Source organism: Onychostoma macrolepis, chromosome 24 (genome assembly GCF_012432095.1).
Source record: "Onychostoma macrolepis isolate SWU-2019 chromosome 24, ASM1243209v1, whole genome shotgun sequence".
NCBI lineage: Eukaryota > Metazoa > Chordata > Actinopteri > Cypriniformes > Cyprinidae > Onychostoma > Onychostoma macrolepis.
In genome coordinates, this window is record NC_081178.1 from 14,184,399 (window position 1) to 14,200,724 (window position 16,326).

General features: G+C 37.3%; 2 protein-coding genes across 2 annotated transcripts in view; one reads left to right on the plus strand and one right to left on the minus strand.

The window, feature by feature from the left end:
* The window catches only part of skida1 (SKI/DACH domain containing 1), a 36,448-nt gene that overhangs the window by 14,911 nt on the left and 5,211 nt on the right, over window positions 1-16,326 (plus strand). The window lies entirely within an intron of this gene.
* Window positions 4,628-16,326, minus strand: part of pip4k2aa (phosphatidylinositol-5-phosphate 4-kinase, type II, alpha a) — a 28,893-nt gene continuing 17,194 nt past the window's right edge. Inside the window, exons 4-10 of the mRNA XM_058765352.1 lie at window positions 12,560-12,712; window positions 12,303-12,449; window positions 12,179-12,217; window positions 9,681-9,794; window positions 9,310-9,550; window positions 8,222-8,325; window positions 4,628-7,608 (exon numbers count right to left, since the gene is read on the minus strand). Of these exons, the coding sequence (XP_058621335.1) occupies window positions 7,528-7,608; window positions 8,222-8,325; window positions 9,310-9,550; window positions 9,681-9,794; window positions 12,179-12,217; window positions 12,303-12,449; window positions 12,560-12,712 (879 nt within the window). The 3' untranslated portion in view covers window positions 4,628-7,527. The remainder of the gene's footprint in view (window positions 7,609-8,221; window positions 8,326-9,309; window positions 9,551-9,680; window positions 9,795-12,178; window positions 12,218-12,302; window positions 12,450-12,559; window positions 12,713-16,326) is intronic.

Sequence of the window (16,326 nt, forward strand, 5' to 3'; positions counted from 1 at the left end):
CCTAAATCCTAAAGGGCTTATACCCAGGTATGAATCAAACAAGCTCACATACGGATAAAAACGTCCCACCCTATTTATTTGAAAAGGTTACATAAGTTTATTGTCACAGCGTACAAGTTAAAATAAAGACTAGCCTATAATATAAAGTATTGCGTATCCATACATTTAATTAGTTTTTTAATCATCAACCAGCTTAAATTTAATTCTGACAAGCTTAAATTTAAGTTGCAAATGAAAATGGTTGTGATATTGGTGACAAGGACTTAGTGTCAAAACTTCAAAAGAACTACTACTAAAGAACTACTAAGACTTTTGTTCGAGATACGTTTACATTGTTAAGGTTTTCATCAAAAAATTGCTTGTAATAAGGACAAATAAATCAGACTTCTGAGACTTATAACTGTAAATGTTTCTCATGACGATGACTGAGAAAAGAACTTAAAGAATGTAAATCAAATTAATAATTCACGTGGCAAGCAATGAACAAACCCAAGCAAAATCATGTTTGATACGGAAACAGTTCATGATCAGTTTATTTCTTTCCTTTTAAAGATCAGCCAATATGCTATACTTAAGACAAGGGCAGTTCTAATTAAAGTGTTAGCTATCATTTCACGTGTCGAAATAATTAGTGATATTAGTCAAATAATTCGTGATTTGGGCTGCAGTCAAACGAATCATTAAACCTAATTCTATCCCGAGCAACGTTTCTTTCAGAAACACTTGTAAAAACAAGTCACTGATCCAAAACAACAAGCTCCCTTAACAGTTCAATTAGATGACATGCGTCTTTCATAACACTGATGAAAAATGTGCTGTGGGTCAGTGATATATTCTGCTGAGAGCCTGCCTAACAATTATGACCATTCTGAACAGGCCACACATTAGAAATCGTAAGGAATTAGCGGTTTAAGCACACTAATATACATACAACGTACACTTATATAACCGTAGAATGTAATCTCCCATATGATAGTAACATGGATTTAACCAATAACGGAAGATCTGTTAAAACAATCACTTTGAGTGAGATGTAGCGCATTATTTAACCATTCCCAGTAGAGTGTCAAAGGGAATTAGCATCTTTAAAATGAAAATTAACATTTAGAAAACAGACCAGCCTTTCCCACATTAAAAAAAATGTCACCTGTCCTGTGTGTGCAAAGTCAAATAAATTTAGCATTTAAACCGTCGCATTTAGGCTGGTTCTTCACTCCCGTTAAAACGATTGGTGCAGGTGTATTTGAATTGTCAGAAAGCAACTTTGTTTTGGTTGTCAAAAATTATCCGTAAAAAAAGAAAAGAAAAGAAAAAACGTAGCCCACTGCAAGCCTGCTTTGGCAGCCACATGGTCAAGCCGTTTTCCGCACAGCAGGCTACGGCAGAATAGCCTTTATTCCGTTAATTTCTCTCGGTCTGTGTGTCCTTGGGCAAATATTCAAAATATGAATGAAGAAGGCTTGGATGTATTTAATGCATACACTCTGATTCGAAGAGCTTTCGCAAGCCATAACCACGGCGATGCGAGTTATTAGTATTACTGAATTAATTTTAGAATCATTATTGTATCGACTAATGTTGAAACCAGTCACTATTTTAATAAACCCTAATGATGTGTCTCTGAACTACGCGAGAGTAGCGAAGAACGAAAATTTCGAAATTTACAGGCTTGTTTTTTTTCTTTTCGCTGAGGAATTTGTGACAACAGGCCATGTTATATTTATATATATATATATACGGTACTTTTTAAGTATTCTCCCGGCTGACCTCAGCTGTGAATGTCTTTGTCAATATAAAAATCGACTAAATTAGGTTATTACTAAGGAGTAAACAGGTAAGGAAGCGAGCAGTTGAGGAGAAGCCGATGCCGAGAAAAAGACGAAATGCAGGGTGTAGGTGAGGGTAGAAAATAACCAATAAAACAATACCCTCAGACATGAAACTCATTTTGCCGACTGCGCTGTGAGATATACAACAGTTGCGTGGACATAAATGATAAAATACTGGAGATGTCTCGACATGTTTGAGTAAGAACAGAAGCGTAAGTGACAGCTCCTAAAAATATAGCTCGCAAACGTCTAGTTATTGCACGTGCTATTGGCGCCCCCGCTCGGGCGGGAACGTTTGGAGAATTTTCTCTTAAAGGGGAGGACAAGAGGATTTAAGGTGGAATGAAGAAATAGCACCCAGCGATCTTGACCCCCGGTAAACCACGATTTTAATCAAATAATGAATGAATATTAGGCTTATTTCTCCCAAGGCAGATGAGCTTTATTTTGATGATGGTAAAAAATGGGTTTCCCTAAAACTGCAAAATATAGGCTACTCTTGCTTTATCGTTGAGGCAAAGTTTGGAAAACACACTCTTTTCTTTTTCATGTTTTATGTTATAGGCCTTATAAAACATGATAAAATGAAATAAAATTATTTAAAAAAAAAAGTTTTGATAGGAAGCGGTTTCCGAAGTGCATGCTTGTAAATGTTATATTGTATAAAATATGCTCTATTGATAAAATAAGGAAATAATTGTGTTGGCAAAATTAAGAAACTGAGGTTTGGTTTTTCGGCGTATAATTATTTTATTTATTTTATTAATTATTTTATTTGTTAAATTTTCATATCTGATGTTTTCTTCTATTATTACATTAATTCGTGTGATTGACCCATGGGACGCATTTCGTATTATAGTCTACTAATATGGTTCTAACTATAGGCTTCTTAAAGAGAAGACGCAAAACAAATGAAGTAAAAACACAGTAAATTTCCGATTGTAGCAGTCGGTGGACTTTTGATGGAGAATCTTCAGTAGCTACTATTCTCCCCAAAACAAATACGTTCTCATAAAACGGGTTTATGAGAAGGTTCCTGAAGAGGTAACATTATTCCTTCTAGGACTGTGGAAAAATAGAAGCATGCAAGTCATCTCACGGAGCCGAAGAAAATGGTGCATAATGGAGGAGACGTATAGCCTACAGCATTAACCTTATGCTTTCATCCGAGACAAATAAAAACCTTTCTTTGTGTACTTGGTGTGGAAGTCCTCCAGAAATAGATTGGCCTACAGAACAGTGTTATTTAAGAATGCCTGGCCTATCTGATCTTTTCTATTTCCCATTCCCCCTATAGTCCTTGTGGGCCATTCATCCAAATGTTGGTCTCTGTCAGTCAGTACCTATATTTTTTTAAATGAAGATAATGCATCAAGGAAGAGGAAAGAGGAAAGAGAAGTCCTGAGACCAGAAGCTAATAGATGTGAAATACTGAGTACTGGAACAAAGCTAAAAAAAAAATAAATGGAAACAAATGTAGCAAGAAAATGTATATGAACTAGTTTGTGTTTGTATATAAATTCGACAGTATACTGAGTTATGGTGAAGGATTCGTTTAAGTTGCAGCTTATTATTTACGCGGGATTTACTTGTCACGGCTTAGAAGATCAGGCCTCAGAATTTAAGTGAACGAGGGTACGAGTTAACGATGCTTTATTGTTTTGAGCAATGAACTGTTTCCGAAACTGTGCCCTGAACACAGTACTCTATTATTTAAGAAACGGGTGTCGATGTGACTTTTGACCCTGGCCTTTAAAAATCGCGTAGCTAATAGCCTGCATGTTATAGTGTCGAATTTTACGTTCTCAAATTCCAGTTTAGCGTAGGCTACTATTTATTTGAATTATTCCCGTGCCCACCTATAACCTGCTGACCAGATGCTGAATTTGACTTCGGTGGTGAGAGGAGTCTACACTCTTAACTGTTGCCTTCTTAAACACATCACTAACCTCCAAGAGTCCAGAAGGGCGTTTATACACGAGTTTTTCCCATTGTGCAGAAATATAAGTTGTCTGACCACCTACTAGGCTACATTTGCTGAGATTGGTGTTACTATCAGTCCAGATTTCTTCATTAAACTATTTACAGAGAATGTTTAACATGCTTTAGAAGACATCATTTATTATCTACTAACGAAGTGGCAACAGGATGTTCATTTGAATCAAGAATGGAGCACAACACTTTTACAATGAACAGGCCTGTGCAGGCTATGGACCTCATTCGAGGCAGACGCCATATATATTGTTTTTAGCGAATGAAAGATAACGTGATGGACTGTGCACAGCTCCCATATCACGTCCATTTCACAACATATCTTCCGGAATTTTGACGCCGGGTTTTTTTTTTTGATGCATTTTTAATGTTGCTTCAGGTGAATCATGATCCAGGTAGATCCCGCGCAGCCTACTTTTCATTCGAGAATAAATTAAATATGGCGTCTCCTCTGCGTAAGGTCAATTACGATATATGTACTCCTTAATTTTTTAAATATAATAATCTACCCATATATACAGATTTGTGTAATTTAATTTCATAACTGGTTCATTCCGTGCGCTTTCTCTAATTATCTTTAATTGTGTTCGGCTTATTTTTGTCTGTTCTGAGTTCAGAAGGCAAATGTTTTTTTGTTTTTTTTAAAGTGTTCTACATTTAAGCAATAAATGTTTATCAAGTGAGTAAACTCATGCATTCTAGTGATTAAGCTTTTATAAAATGAAAACCAGTTCTCTGCGTGACTCCAAAAATGCCATACACATTATTAAAAGTGCAGAAAACATGACGAGACGTTGCACCGTAAATTGCAGACAAAGTGCTTTATTGTTTTGAGCAATGCTTATGGAATGGAGTGTATATCGGTTTACATCATAACACATGAGACAGCCTCCCCTTTGGTTACTCTCAAAAACAACTTTTATACTCATATCTGTGAGTGTGATGCAGAGAACCAGCGCTTCCACATCACTTCTATTACCTTCACTATCTAGATTAAAACAGTCACAAACGAGGGGATTTTTTTTTCAGTAAGCGTGTAAACCTGCATATTCAAATAAAATCCATCCGTTCGCGGCATTCATAAATGTTTAGAAAATAAAAATCGAATTGCTAAAAGTACATTACATTTTTCCCCCAAAGCTTATGTGATGAGATATCCATCAATGAACACATTGAGCAAAAATGCTTTTGGCAAATGAAGAACATTGTGGAGGGCTTTTTCAGAAGGCGTGAAGTGAAGCTGTATCTTACTGTAGCACTTTTCACATTTAGTGAAATTCACATATATATCGCTGCGTGTGAATCCAGTATCAGAAGCTGAAGCGATGCTCTGATGACACTATCAAAGTCTGCCGCTAAAACAGCCTCTTTTGTCGTGCCCATGGTGCTGTTTTTTGTTGTTGTGAATATTACAACCAATAAGACCAGGGTGTGTTTTCATCCCAATGAGAACAATAAAAAATGCTTCTTTTCCCATTGTGCAACGGTTTCCCAAGGGCACAAGCAGCGCTCAGTTTATTAAGAAAATGAAACACTAACCAAAAACGCTGTAACATTGGTGCCGGATAATACTTCCAGATAAAAATGCTTGGAGAAAGCCTGAACACAATTTACAATTAACACTATAACAAGAGCCACACCTACTCATATCAACAAATGCACAATGCACACTCTTGTCCAAAAGGCTTTGCACATAGAATTAGCCAGTCAAAGAGAAATTGTGACTTTTTCAGTGTTGTGTTGTTGTGAACAGAAAATGCAATGTCTTATATCCGTTTGAAGCAACAGCACATTTTGAAACATCAAAACACCAAAAAAAAAAAAAACTAAAAAAAACATCATGGATTTTTTTTTTTTTTTTTCAACAACCACCCTATTAGAAAATAACATTTTACTTCTGTTTGGAGGGGAGAAAAAAAGATTAAAAAATAAGGAATTAAATAATTTGGAGTAAAAAGGCACGACTCTTGCACAGTGTATACATTGAAAACACAGTATAAAGCAGGTATGGGACCATCTTTAAAAAATAGACCTGGGGGGTGTAGGGAAAGGGGGAGGAAAAAAATAAAATAAAAATATGACCAAGCATGGAATATACACCATCTCTGCATAATGCAACATGCATCTTTTTCTCTTTTTCCTTCCTTTTTTTACACAGTACTCGTGTTGTATGATTTAAAACAGTAACATTCTTCATTCATAAGAACACTTCTACCGAATCACGGAGTGGTGCTTTAAAATTCTGGTGGATTAAAAATCAATGAAAAAATGTGTGCAAGTGATCAAAAAGTCTAAACAACATAGGATGAGGCGGCTTTTTTCTTTGAATTAGAAAAGTTAAGAAACACATTAATCTCTAAGTCATATTACCTGCTTCTAATTCAATGCCATTTACAAAAGTATTCTCCTCTGTTACAGGTATTATGTTTCCCTTGTAAATACCACTGCTGAACCAACAGGATTCCGTGAACATTTTGGTTCCATTCATCATGTGCAAAATATACAACATTTTATCTATTTTGCTGCCAATTTGAACGTTCAAAAAAAAAAAAAAAAAAATTCGAACAAAAACGCACGAGACATATACACAATTTCATGTTTTAAAATGAATGAGAAAAAAAAATACAACAAAGCACCCCTTCCCCAATCCTCCATGGAATACTGAAACAACACAAATCGGTGTGTCCTGGTACAATGCAAGAGGTAAACTATGTTTTGTCTGTTGAGAACAAGCGTATGCGTGAGAACACGTGAAACGGCAAGGCTGCGTTGAACAGTGTCTCATAGTGCTATCGTTGCAGCTCGTAACAGACCGAGTGATCCTAATAAAAAGTGCAACAGTTTAAGGTGCTGATGGCAACTGAATCACTAATGTAACAGAATTCACTGATGACCGAAGAGAAACCACTGATCCTGCTGCCTCAGTGTCTTCATTCTCCCTCATGTCAAGTTGCTGCAAAACAAAACTCCAAAAAAAAAGAAAAAATACCTACCGGAACCTTCGCCACCATTTCAAACGCGTTTGCCTCAGAACACTGAAGGAACATGCAAAACAGTCAGATTCAGCTGTCTATCCACACAAGGCAAGTTAGGGTCCTCCTTTTGTAAATGGCTCAAAGAGCGTTTCTGGTTAGTCTGTCCAGAGAATGAAGAGGACCACGCGAGTAAGGAGAGTGTCAAGTGCTTCAGGTGCCTCTCCGCAAAGCTGTTGACCCCGGTGGAGTAAAGCAGAGCGGGCAGCCAAGGGTTGCGTGAAGTGAGTTCGACTAGGGATTTGATGAATGATTCAGTGAGAGAACGCTTACAGTTCCAATGGAGAAGTTGTGTTTCGGCCTCCTTTTTTCAGAGACCTAATTCTACTAACTGAGCCACAGACCAGCACATGAGCTCTCTTTCCTCTCTCCATCCTCTTCTGCTTTAAAAGGCAAGAAAAATATCAAATGGAACAAACAAGATTAAGGGGCATGCATAAGAAAGCAGTAAAAAGCCCTATCCCCCCCAAAAAAGTTAGAACTGTTGTCCTTTTCCATCACTCTCATGGTCCCACAAAACAGAAAGACGAATAAATGAAAATCAAAATGTAAACGAATGGTGGTTGTAGCTGCTGTAGGGGTGCCCCCCTGTGGCAGAGCGGGCGAGTGAGTGTTCAACACCCCTCTGCTGGCGTCCCTCTTCATCCCCGTGGACTGAGCTCAGCTGCCTCAGACTAGGGCAGAATGGTAGTGATGAAATCATAGAATCTCTTCGAGTACTGCTCTGGGTTCACGGTGGAAATCTCTGCCCCAGCCTAAGATGAAAAAAGCATGAGGTCGATGCCTTGATAAAAGCTATAAAAGGTTTCAGTCATGCATACACTTTAGAGCATAAATGATGAATGAGATGCTTGGGAGGAATACACAAAGTAGCCCTCTGTACTGTACTCCTGGTACAAGTTCAAAAATGTAGTAGTCATTTAAGATTTTTTTTTTTTTTTTTTCATGTTCCATACACTGACAAAAAATAGTTTATATTTTAGTTTAAATTTAGTTAGTTTATATTTATTGCATTGTTTTTAAATTATGTGTTACCCTGATTGTTTTTTGTCTTTGAGTGTATGGACCCTGTGCACCGCCTATACATGACTATTGGTCATATTCATCATGTGGCTTTCTATTTTACCACCTGCATTATTATGGTAGTTATTGGTACATTGGTATACTAACATTATATAACCTGAAGTTCTGTGATGTTAATATTGAAGTTATGAAATCCATGGTAATACTGGAAACACGGTCACAGTGTTTTTACGGTGAACCACGGTTGCCAGATTTTTAGAGTGAATTTAACAGAATAATTTTACAGTGATATAACTCTGAATATTAAGAAAAATGACATTTAAATGTAAAAGTCAAAGCACTCACCCCATGCTTTACTGTCTTGGCTGCATGAGCGGCTTTTTTCTTGGCATCATAATGCTGCAGGATGTCAATAACAGCCATAAAATAGACCTCCTTTCTGGGAGAATCTGGAGGTAAAAGTTACATTCATCATTTATGAAAACACAACAAATTTTCATAATGTGACGTATTACAGAAACAGTCTACTCCACAAGAGAAAAAGTAGGATGAGTCTTAACTTATCAATCAAAGATTTATTGGATTGTGGAAGGTGCCCATTATGTACCAGAATGGAGACCGAACAGAATGTTTGACTATTCAAATTATTTTCACCACCTACTTCTCTTGATCCAAGGAGGAGACTTATTACATTTTAATAAACGCTTTTATTTTAAGAATATCATGCATGGATGAATTGTTCACAATAACCACAGGTACTTTTTTTTTTTTTTTTGTGCAAGCAAAGTGTGCTACACACAGGTGAGTGGGCCTGTACAAACCACCTGTAGTAGCACACTCTCCTCCTCTATGCGCACTAGTCACTTTCCACACACACTGCTGTGTATACATATCCCACAAAAGACTCAGTAATATATGTATGTTTACATGCTCATGCACTACAAATCATCCTGCACTGTTCCCCAGCCAGCTGCTGACTCACAATGCTTCTCTTCGCACATGTACAGTATAAATATGTGCATCTGAAGCACTCGTATAGTTTGTATTTTTTAGTTTATGTATAGATAAAACATTTTTTTATATAGAGTATATTTATAGTCAAATCTATCAGTAGGATAGTTGTGTATAGGTTTATATTGTTTTACTTCATTGCTGTATGCCTGTATTTATGTAGCACCGTGGTCCTGCGAGGCACGACATTTCGTTCCACTGTATGCCCCGCATGTAGCGGAATGACAATAAAGCTCGACTTGACTTGACTTGACTTGAGGTACAAGCATTAAAAGAGGAAACGGGGGCAATTTTGATTTCATGCTGACGTTAAGGTTGGGTATACAGTATATATGTTCAAAAGTGTATTTATCATAAACAGTGAAATGTATGCACAGGACCCATTTCAATAAGACAACTCATATGCTTCCCGCTCCACTCACTGTCATGGCTTTTGATGGCATAGACGTCAATACTGGGGTCGAAGTCTCCCGGTGAGAGTGGTTTAGCGCTGTCTAGAGTGTTACTGGGACTGTCAGGAGGAGTGCCAATAATGCCTCCATCACTCTCTCCTTCTTCTTCTCCCTCATTATCCTCACTCTCCACCTCCTCTTGCTCTGCTCTTTCCACATCATGGATCCCAACCAGAAGACTGTAGTCCATCAACTTCAGCAAAGCAAGGAACTAGACAGAGAGATGAGGGAGGGGAGTAGAGAGAAAGAGGAAGTGACAAAATGAGTATTTAAGATAAATGAGTCATTGTATCCATAGCAGGCAGACAGAGTGAAAAAGCAAATTCTTCTAAACCATTTACCTCCACGTCTTTTCGTAGCTTATCGAGGAAGGTTTTCTTACTCTCTTCATCGATGTATATTTTCTGCCCATCGTTGATAAAGTCATTGTCTTTGTACGTGGGGAGTTCTTTAGCCTGGTGGAAAAAAGGGAAACAACATTTAGCATGTTAAAGACGCTCACTTGCACTTTCAGGCTCTTTTAAGTGCTTCACAAGAGGTTGATCATTATTTACATTAAAATGAATTCAGGTCCTGCTGGTCATGTCATGTAAATATCACACTGGGCAGCAGGGAGTGCTCTAGATTCATAAGAAAAAGCCAGTTTGGCATGTTCAGCTGCATGTAGCATCAAGGGACCCTCAAATGAACAAAGGAGGCAACAGCCTGACTAGCTGATCTACATTTATGTTTAGAGATAGTCAGAATGGCCTACAAATGAAATGAGCTTTCATATACAGCATTAATGACGCTGCATTGACGTCACAAAAATCAGTTATGACTCAACATGAACGCAGCTGTAAGTAATTACTCACTATTCAATAATTAAGTAATACATTTTTATGGCTCGCTCGAACTATTGAAGAGGAATGCAGGTAAAAATATTTCCTCTGGGGTGATTTAAACTCAATTCTCAGCAATACAGTGTAATTAGCTTATTTGGTATCCTTGCTCCACACAGTAAAACCTTATTAATGAACTTTAACAACCTCTACCATTTGCAGATTTCCCAACTTTCAAAAGCAAACATACACCTATCATATCATTGTGAAATCTAGGGCATAGATAGCCAAAGTGTGCCCTGTTGGTGGGTTGAAGAGCATTAGGAATAGGTTTGGTCGAGGAAAGCACTGTAAGTTAACAGACACGTACAGGAGGGCACTGATTAAACGGTTTGCATCCATTAAAGATTAAAGCACATTCTTTATTTTTTAACCCCTACCTTCCAAACCCCTGTCAAAGAGCCTATTTTTTATTTCATACACTTAATGTCCTGTTTCACTCAGACATATGCCACATTATAGAAGTAAAATGACTTGTGAATTCCACTTTAAAAGTGAAGTAACAGACTTGGTACACTTGCTAATATGTACTGTTAAAGTACTAATATGTACCTTTAAGGTATTAATACGTACCATTTATGGGTAAATAAGGTACAAAAATTTAACTTTTAGCTTTTGTACCTTAGAGCACTGCCCCAGTGACAGCTTCGTTTTCTAAGAGTGTAGGCAGGCATGGAGCAAAATGAGCAATTTTTAACCTGCTGGAGGAATGAATCATATGGTATATGCCGAAGAAAAGCAGAAGAAAAAATATGTAAATCTACTTTTAACCATAACCTCTAAAAAAACAAACAAACAAAACGTAGTTAAAACCTTTTCTAGGGTGACTACCAGAATACCATGGCTTGAGATGAGAACTCTAAACCCGAGAAAGAGGATAATCTGATGTGCGTTTAGTGAGAAACGGCTTTAAGCTTGTTTTACAAGAGTGTTTGACTTCGTTTAAAAGAAAAAAAGTATTTGTGGCTGTAAACTTCACAAAATTGTGAGAATAATATAGTTGCACAGTTAAGCAAAATCAGAACACATAAATATATGATCCGAGAAAATCCACATTTGTACCAACATGTACAGGCACAATTTTAAAAAAGGCTATTCTTAGAAAACTAACAGAGCATATGAAGAAAATGAACTCTTCTATCTACTCTGTTTTTGTAAAGCTACATTTGGCCAAAAAAAAAAAAGCAAACCAAAAACAAGGAGGGCCACACACCCTAGAAAGTGTCCAAGGATATGCCAGTGATTAGGGCCTATGGCCCTGTGACAGAATAAAAGGATTAAAATAGAAGTCGGGTAACCTCATGCCCCTAAGACCACCAGTGGACCATCTGTTATTTTAACTCATTGGCAGCCTTTGGGCTGGATTTATACAGAGAACTTTAACTTGGCCTAGTTGGATTACTTGTACTTATTACTATATATACACACACGGATTTCTTTGGTTGAACAAAAATACACCATGCATGACTATGCAAACTAATGCCTAATAATAGACAGACGTGTGAAATTACAAGGATACATAGCTAACTTAACATATTTCTTCTTTGTTAAGTTCAAGTATCTTGTGAGCAGGCACACAACCCAGCCACTGTCATTAAATTATTTGTTTTATTTTCAATGCCGGTGTTGATGCTACTGAAGCTTACAGCCTCTTGCTTTAATCTCCATAGCTTAAAAAAGCACCATGGACTCTGCTTCACCTTGACACCCTAAGTATAGGATAGATCTACATCTGTGCACCCGATAATCACACAGACGCTCTAAAACCAGCACGCCTCACTCTCTGCTTCACAGTAAATTAAGCTGCTTGAAGTGACAAATGATTAGTCACTACAGAAAGAACCACAAGCAAAGAGACCTGACATACAATACACACAGAAAACCAACAAAAAAAAGATCGGAGAAGTCAACATTTGAAACATTCAGATCAGATTTTTGTGTTAGAGGGTGAAACTGACCTTTTCTTTGTCACTTGCCTCTCTGGCAACAGTAGACCCCTACAGAGAAGAAAAATTGAAACGTCAAACCATATCATAACTGTCATCTGGTTTGACTTGGCCAGTCATTTATCATAATCCTTACCTTCAGATCATATTTCTTATACACAGACAACCGGTGACTGAAAACGTTGCGTGTTACTATCATATAAGTCTCATCTCCATCTACAGTGAGGCGGTACATGCCTAGAAACTGTGGGAGCAGTGTGGTACCATGACATTCCACAATATACTGCAGTGAAAAAAGACATTAAAAATACATTATACCCAGCTCAAAAGATATGTGCATGTAAATGTACAAATTACTGGTAAAACACAGGGAATGTATGAGCTTGTTCGCACCTGGTGGTACTTTTTGAGGATGTTGTGCATCTCAGCCACGTCTTCGCTGCTTATGGTTTTGATGACGTACCTCTTGTCGTAGGAGGTGTGGAAGCGAGCACCACTACGGCCCTGAGCTTCACTGACGAGGGGTGCGCTGCGGGTCAAAGAGTTCTGCCAACACACATGGGAAAGAGGTCTTAGCACACATAATAAACGCACACAAAGATGGATGAGACTAAGTGATACTTTTTGACATTTATTTTGTTCTGTACTGGGAGAATGTCTTGCACTCATTTACACACAGAAGTGAGATTTCTACACCTTCATCACACTGAATTAGAAATGAGTGGTAATTTAAAGCAGAAAAGTTGAAATAGCTGTTTTCTTTCATTATTTTCTTAACTTAAGCGAACCAATGTTTATAGCAATTGATTAATAGATTTACAAAGCATCAATTCTCTCCCTTTTCCACCCAATCTGGCACGGTTACTCATGCTGATGTAAAAGGCTGTTTTGAGCCAGAAAATCAGCCTGCACCTGCCCCTTGAACCTGCTGGTTTCAATCCAAGAACCATTAATGTCATTACCCAGGAAGCATGATAAATGTAGTTTTCAAAACCAAAACTACATGCAACAAAACTAAATTCCTATCAATACTGAAAGTGTTCAAAGTGATTCTTTAATTCAGTTGATGGGCAACATTTGTTGTGTTGCAGAGACCCTATATATTTTATCTGAAATAAAATTATTTTATTTACAAATATCATGCACTGCTGTTTGCAGGTTTGAGGTCAGTAAGTTCTTCTTTTCATGTTTTTGAAAGAAGTAGCTAAAGCTCACCAAGGCTATATCTGTTTGATCAAAAACTGTAATATTGTGAAATATTACAATTTAAAATAACCTTTTTTCTAATTTAACACATACATTTTTACCGTGATGGTAAAACTGAATTTTCAGAATCATTACTCCAGTCTTCAGTTTCACATGATCTTTCAGGTTAAGTAGTAACAATCAGTTGTGTCATGGTTTGGCTGTCAAGTCATTGGTAAAAATGGATCTGAATCTGAAGTTCTAGTTCTGAAAGAGGTTCACAGAACTCATGACTGAGGACTGGCATTTGTGCAAAAGGGTATGTGAGTTTCTGATGATCTGGTGTGCAAATCTCAACCGTAATTGCCCTGCCCACAAACACATGACCACTGACATGCAGACACTGCGCAATTTCCAACCATTTTCTCTCACTGACTGAAGTGGTCTGCCCTTGTGTCTGTTCCTGTCTATAAAAAATAAAAAAAAACTCAAAAAGCTCATGGTGGACGCATGATGCACTTGAAAGGACCGAAGGGTCTCTGCTCCGTAAGGGTGAGTGAAGGACACAGCTGCACAGAGCAGCTCGGACCACTTTACATACATTCCCAAGGTCTGCTACCTCAAACACATACAGTACACACCCACACGTTTCCCAACCACCTCCCTCAGTCGGAGTATCAGAGCCTCTTTCTACATGTGCTTGGATTTCCTCACTATATTCATCAAGTATAGCCATTAAACAAAACCAAAAGCAGGATATGAAATTTCTAAAGGTTTCACAGGCTGAGTCATGCGGGTTAGGGCTTGTAGCTGTTCAGCTGACGGCTTGTTCCTCAGGGAAGTGTGTGCACAGATGGGCTGAAAATAGTGATGATGAGGCAGAGGATGCAGGGTGGACTGAGGAACCACAACTCTAGGAAGTCATAGCGGGATTACGCTAGATCTGTATTACAAAACAGCTTTGTTATTATGCAGGTAGACATTTGACTTGCGGCATAACGTCTGGTCCCATGTACTGCCCACTTATGACCAACATGAAAAGCAGTCCTTTAAACTAGCATAATTATACAGGGCAGGGGTTCTCAACCTTTTCTTTTTTTATAGCTGTTATTGACTGTCCACAATCATATTCAAAGGCCCCATGACTCTTCTAGTAGTAATTAACTAGGATCAAGGATAAGGATTTCAAAATTTGTTTTTCTTTTAATCTATCAGTTTCTATAAAATTATATAAAATATTTAGAGCATGGCATGACTAGAAAAATGCATGTTCATTATAAAGATGCTTATGGATTTTATTAATTTACATGACTTTGACAGTGGCAATAAGTACACTTTTAAAATGATGCTACCTCATATGTGACCCTGGATCACAAAACCAGTCATAAGTAGCACAGGTATATTTGTAGCAATAGTCAACAATACATTGTATGGGTCAAAATAATTGATTTTTCTTTTATGCCAAAAATCATTAGGATATTAAGTTAAGATCATGTTCCATTAAGATATTTTGTAAATTTCCTACCATAAATATATCAAAACCTAATTTTTGATTAGTAATATGCATTGCTAAGGACTTCATTTGCACAACTTTAAAGGCGATTTTCTCAATATTTAGATTTTTTAATTTTTTTTTTTTGCACCCTCAGATTCCAGATTTTCAAATAGTTGTATCTCGGACAAATATTGTCCTAACCTAAAAAAAGCTTATTTATTCAGATGATGTATATGATGTATAAATCTTAATTTAAAAAAAAATTGACCCATATGACTTGTTTTGTGGTCCAGGGTCACATATATCCACATTTTCCAAGCAACAATTGTTATGGGAGGAAATTCCGGTATTGGTTCCGGAAGCATTTTTTTTTCTCCATTCATTGTCTCCAAAGGGATTTAATAAAAAGTCTTTGTTAAAGCATCATGAGCCATGAACAAAACAAACCAGCTACGAGGTGAATCACAGCATTACAAACTTTTTTATAGAGCATAAAAGTATTTGAAAATTAGACAAAAAGACAAAGGTACAAGACTGTTTAACATCTTTAGTGAGGGAAAGAACTACAATCCCACAAATCATTCGAATGGCAGAATCAAATTAAAAATGCCTAGTCTTCAACAGTCAAATTCTGCTGTTAAACATGATTATTATAAAAATAAGTTGAAATGATGTGAACAGATGTTTCAACAAAAGCATATAACGCTGATTCATAATCTGAGAGCTCACAACAAGTACATCTTTAAAGTTTTATTAAAAAAAACAAAAAAACAATTTGCCTATGGAGAAAATGAATTAGGTTTTTACTTCCGGAACCCAGCTGTTGCACTTCAATGTTTGTTTTAAGACATCTTGAGGCTCCCTTGGAAGTTTTCTGAGGCCTACAAGTGAGCACCAGCCCCCAGATATAGGGCTTCCTTAACACTGACTACTCTATTTCGAAGATAAAAAGTTATTCACACTTCTAAATTTGCAAAACCCTTTCTGCCAGCTTGTCTTAATGCAATGAAGGTTTCATTCTTTTCTGATGTATAACATAACAGCCTAGAAAAAAAAAAGCCTAGAAAACCTGCAGTAAACAGCTCATACTGAACGTCTCTAATCAAGACCATAAAATAAGCAGCACATTCTGGGAAGCTGATGTTTTTGTGCATGTGTAACGTAATGCCTTTTAAACCCACATAAGCAGACAGGGAGCTCTAACCAAGACCCTGAGCTCTTTCTGATTACAGTGAGGAGCAAAGGCATATCTTCCTCATTAACCGAAATAAGAAATGTTGAGAAAAGCCTTTCCACCTAATGCACACTGATTGTGACTATTCTTGCTAAAAAAGGTATTTTCTTCCATGAAAGCGGTATAAGGAAAGGAATATGAGGGCAATTAAGAACGCTTGTACGTGGGAGGCTGAAGCATGCAAGGACAGCTCCGACAGTACCGTGTTATTATGGGGAATAATGGTCTTCATTACGACAGCAAATT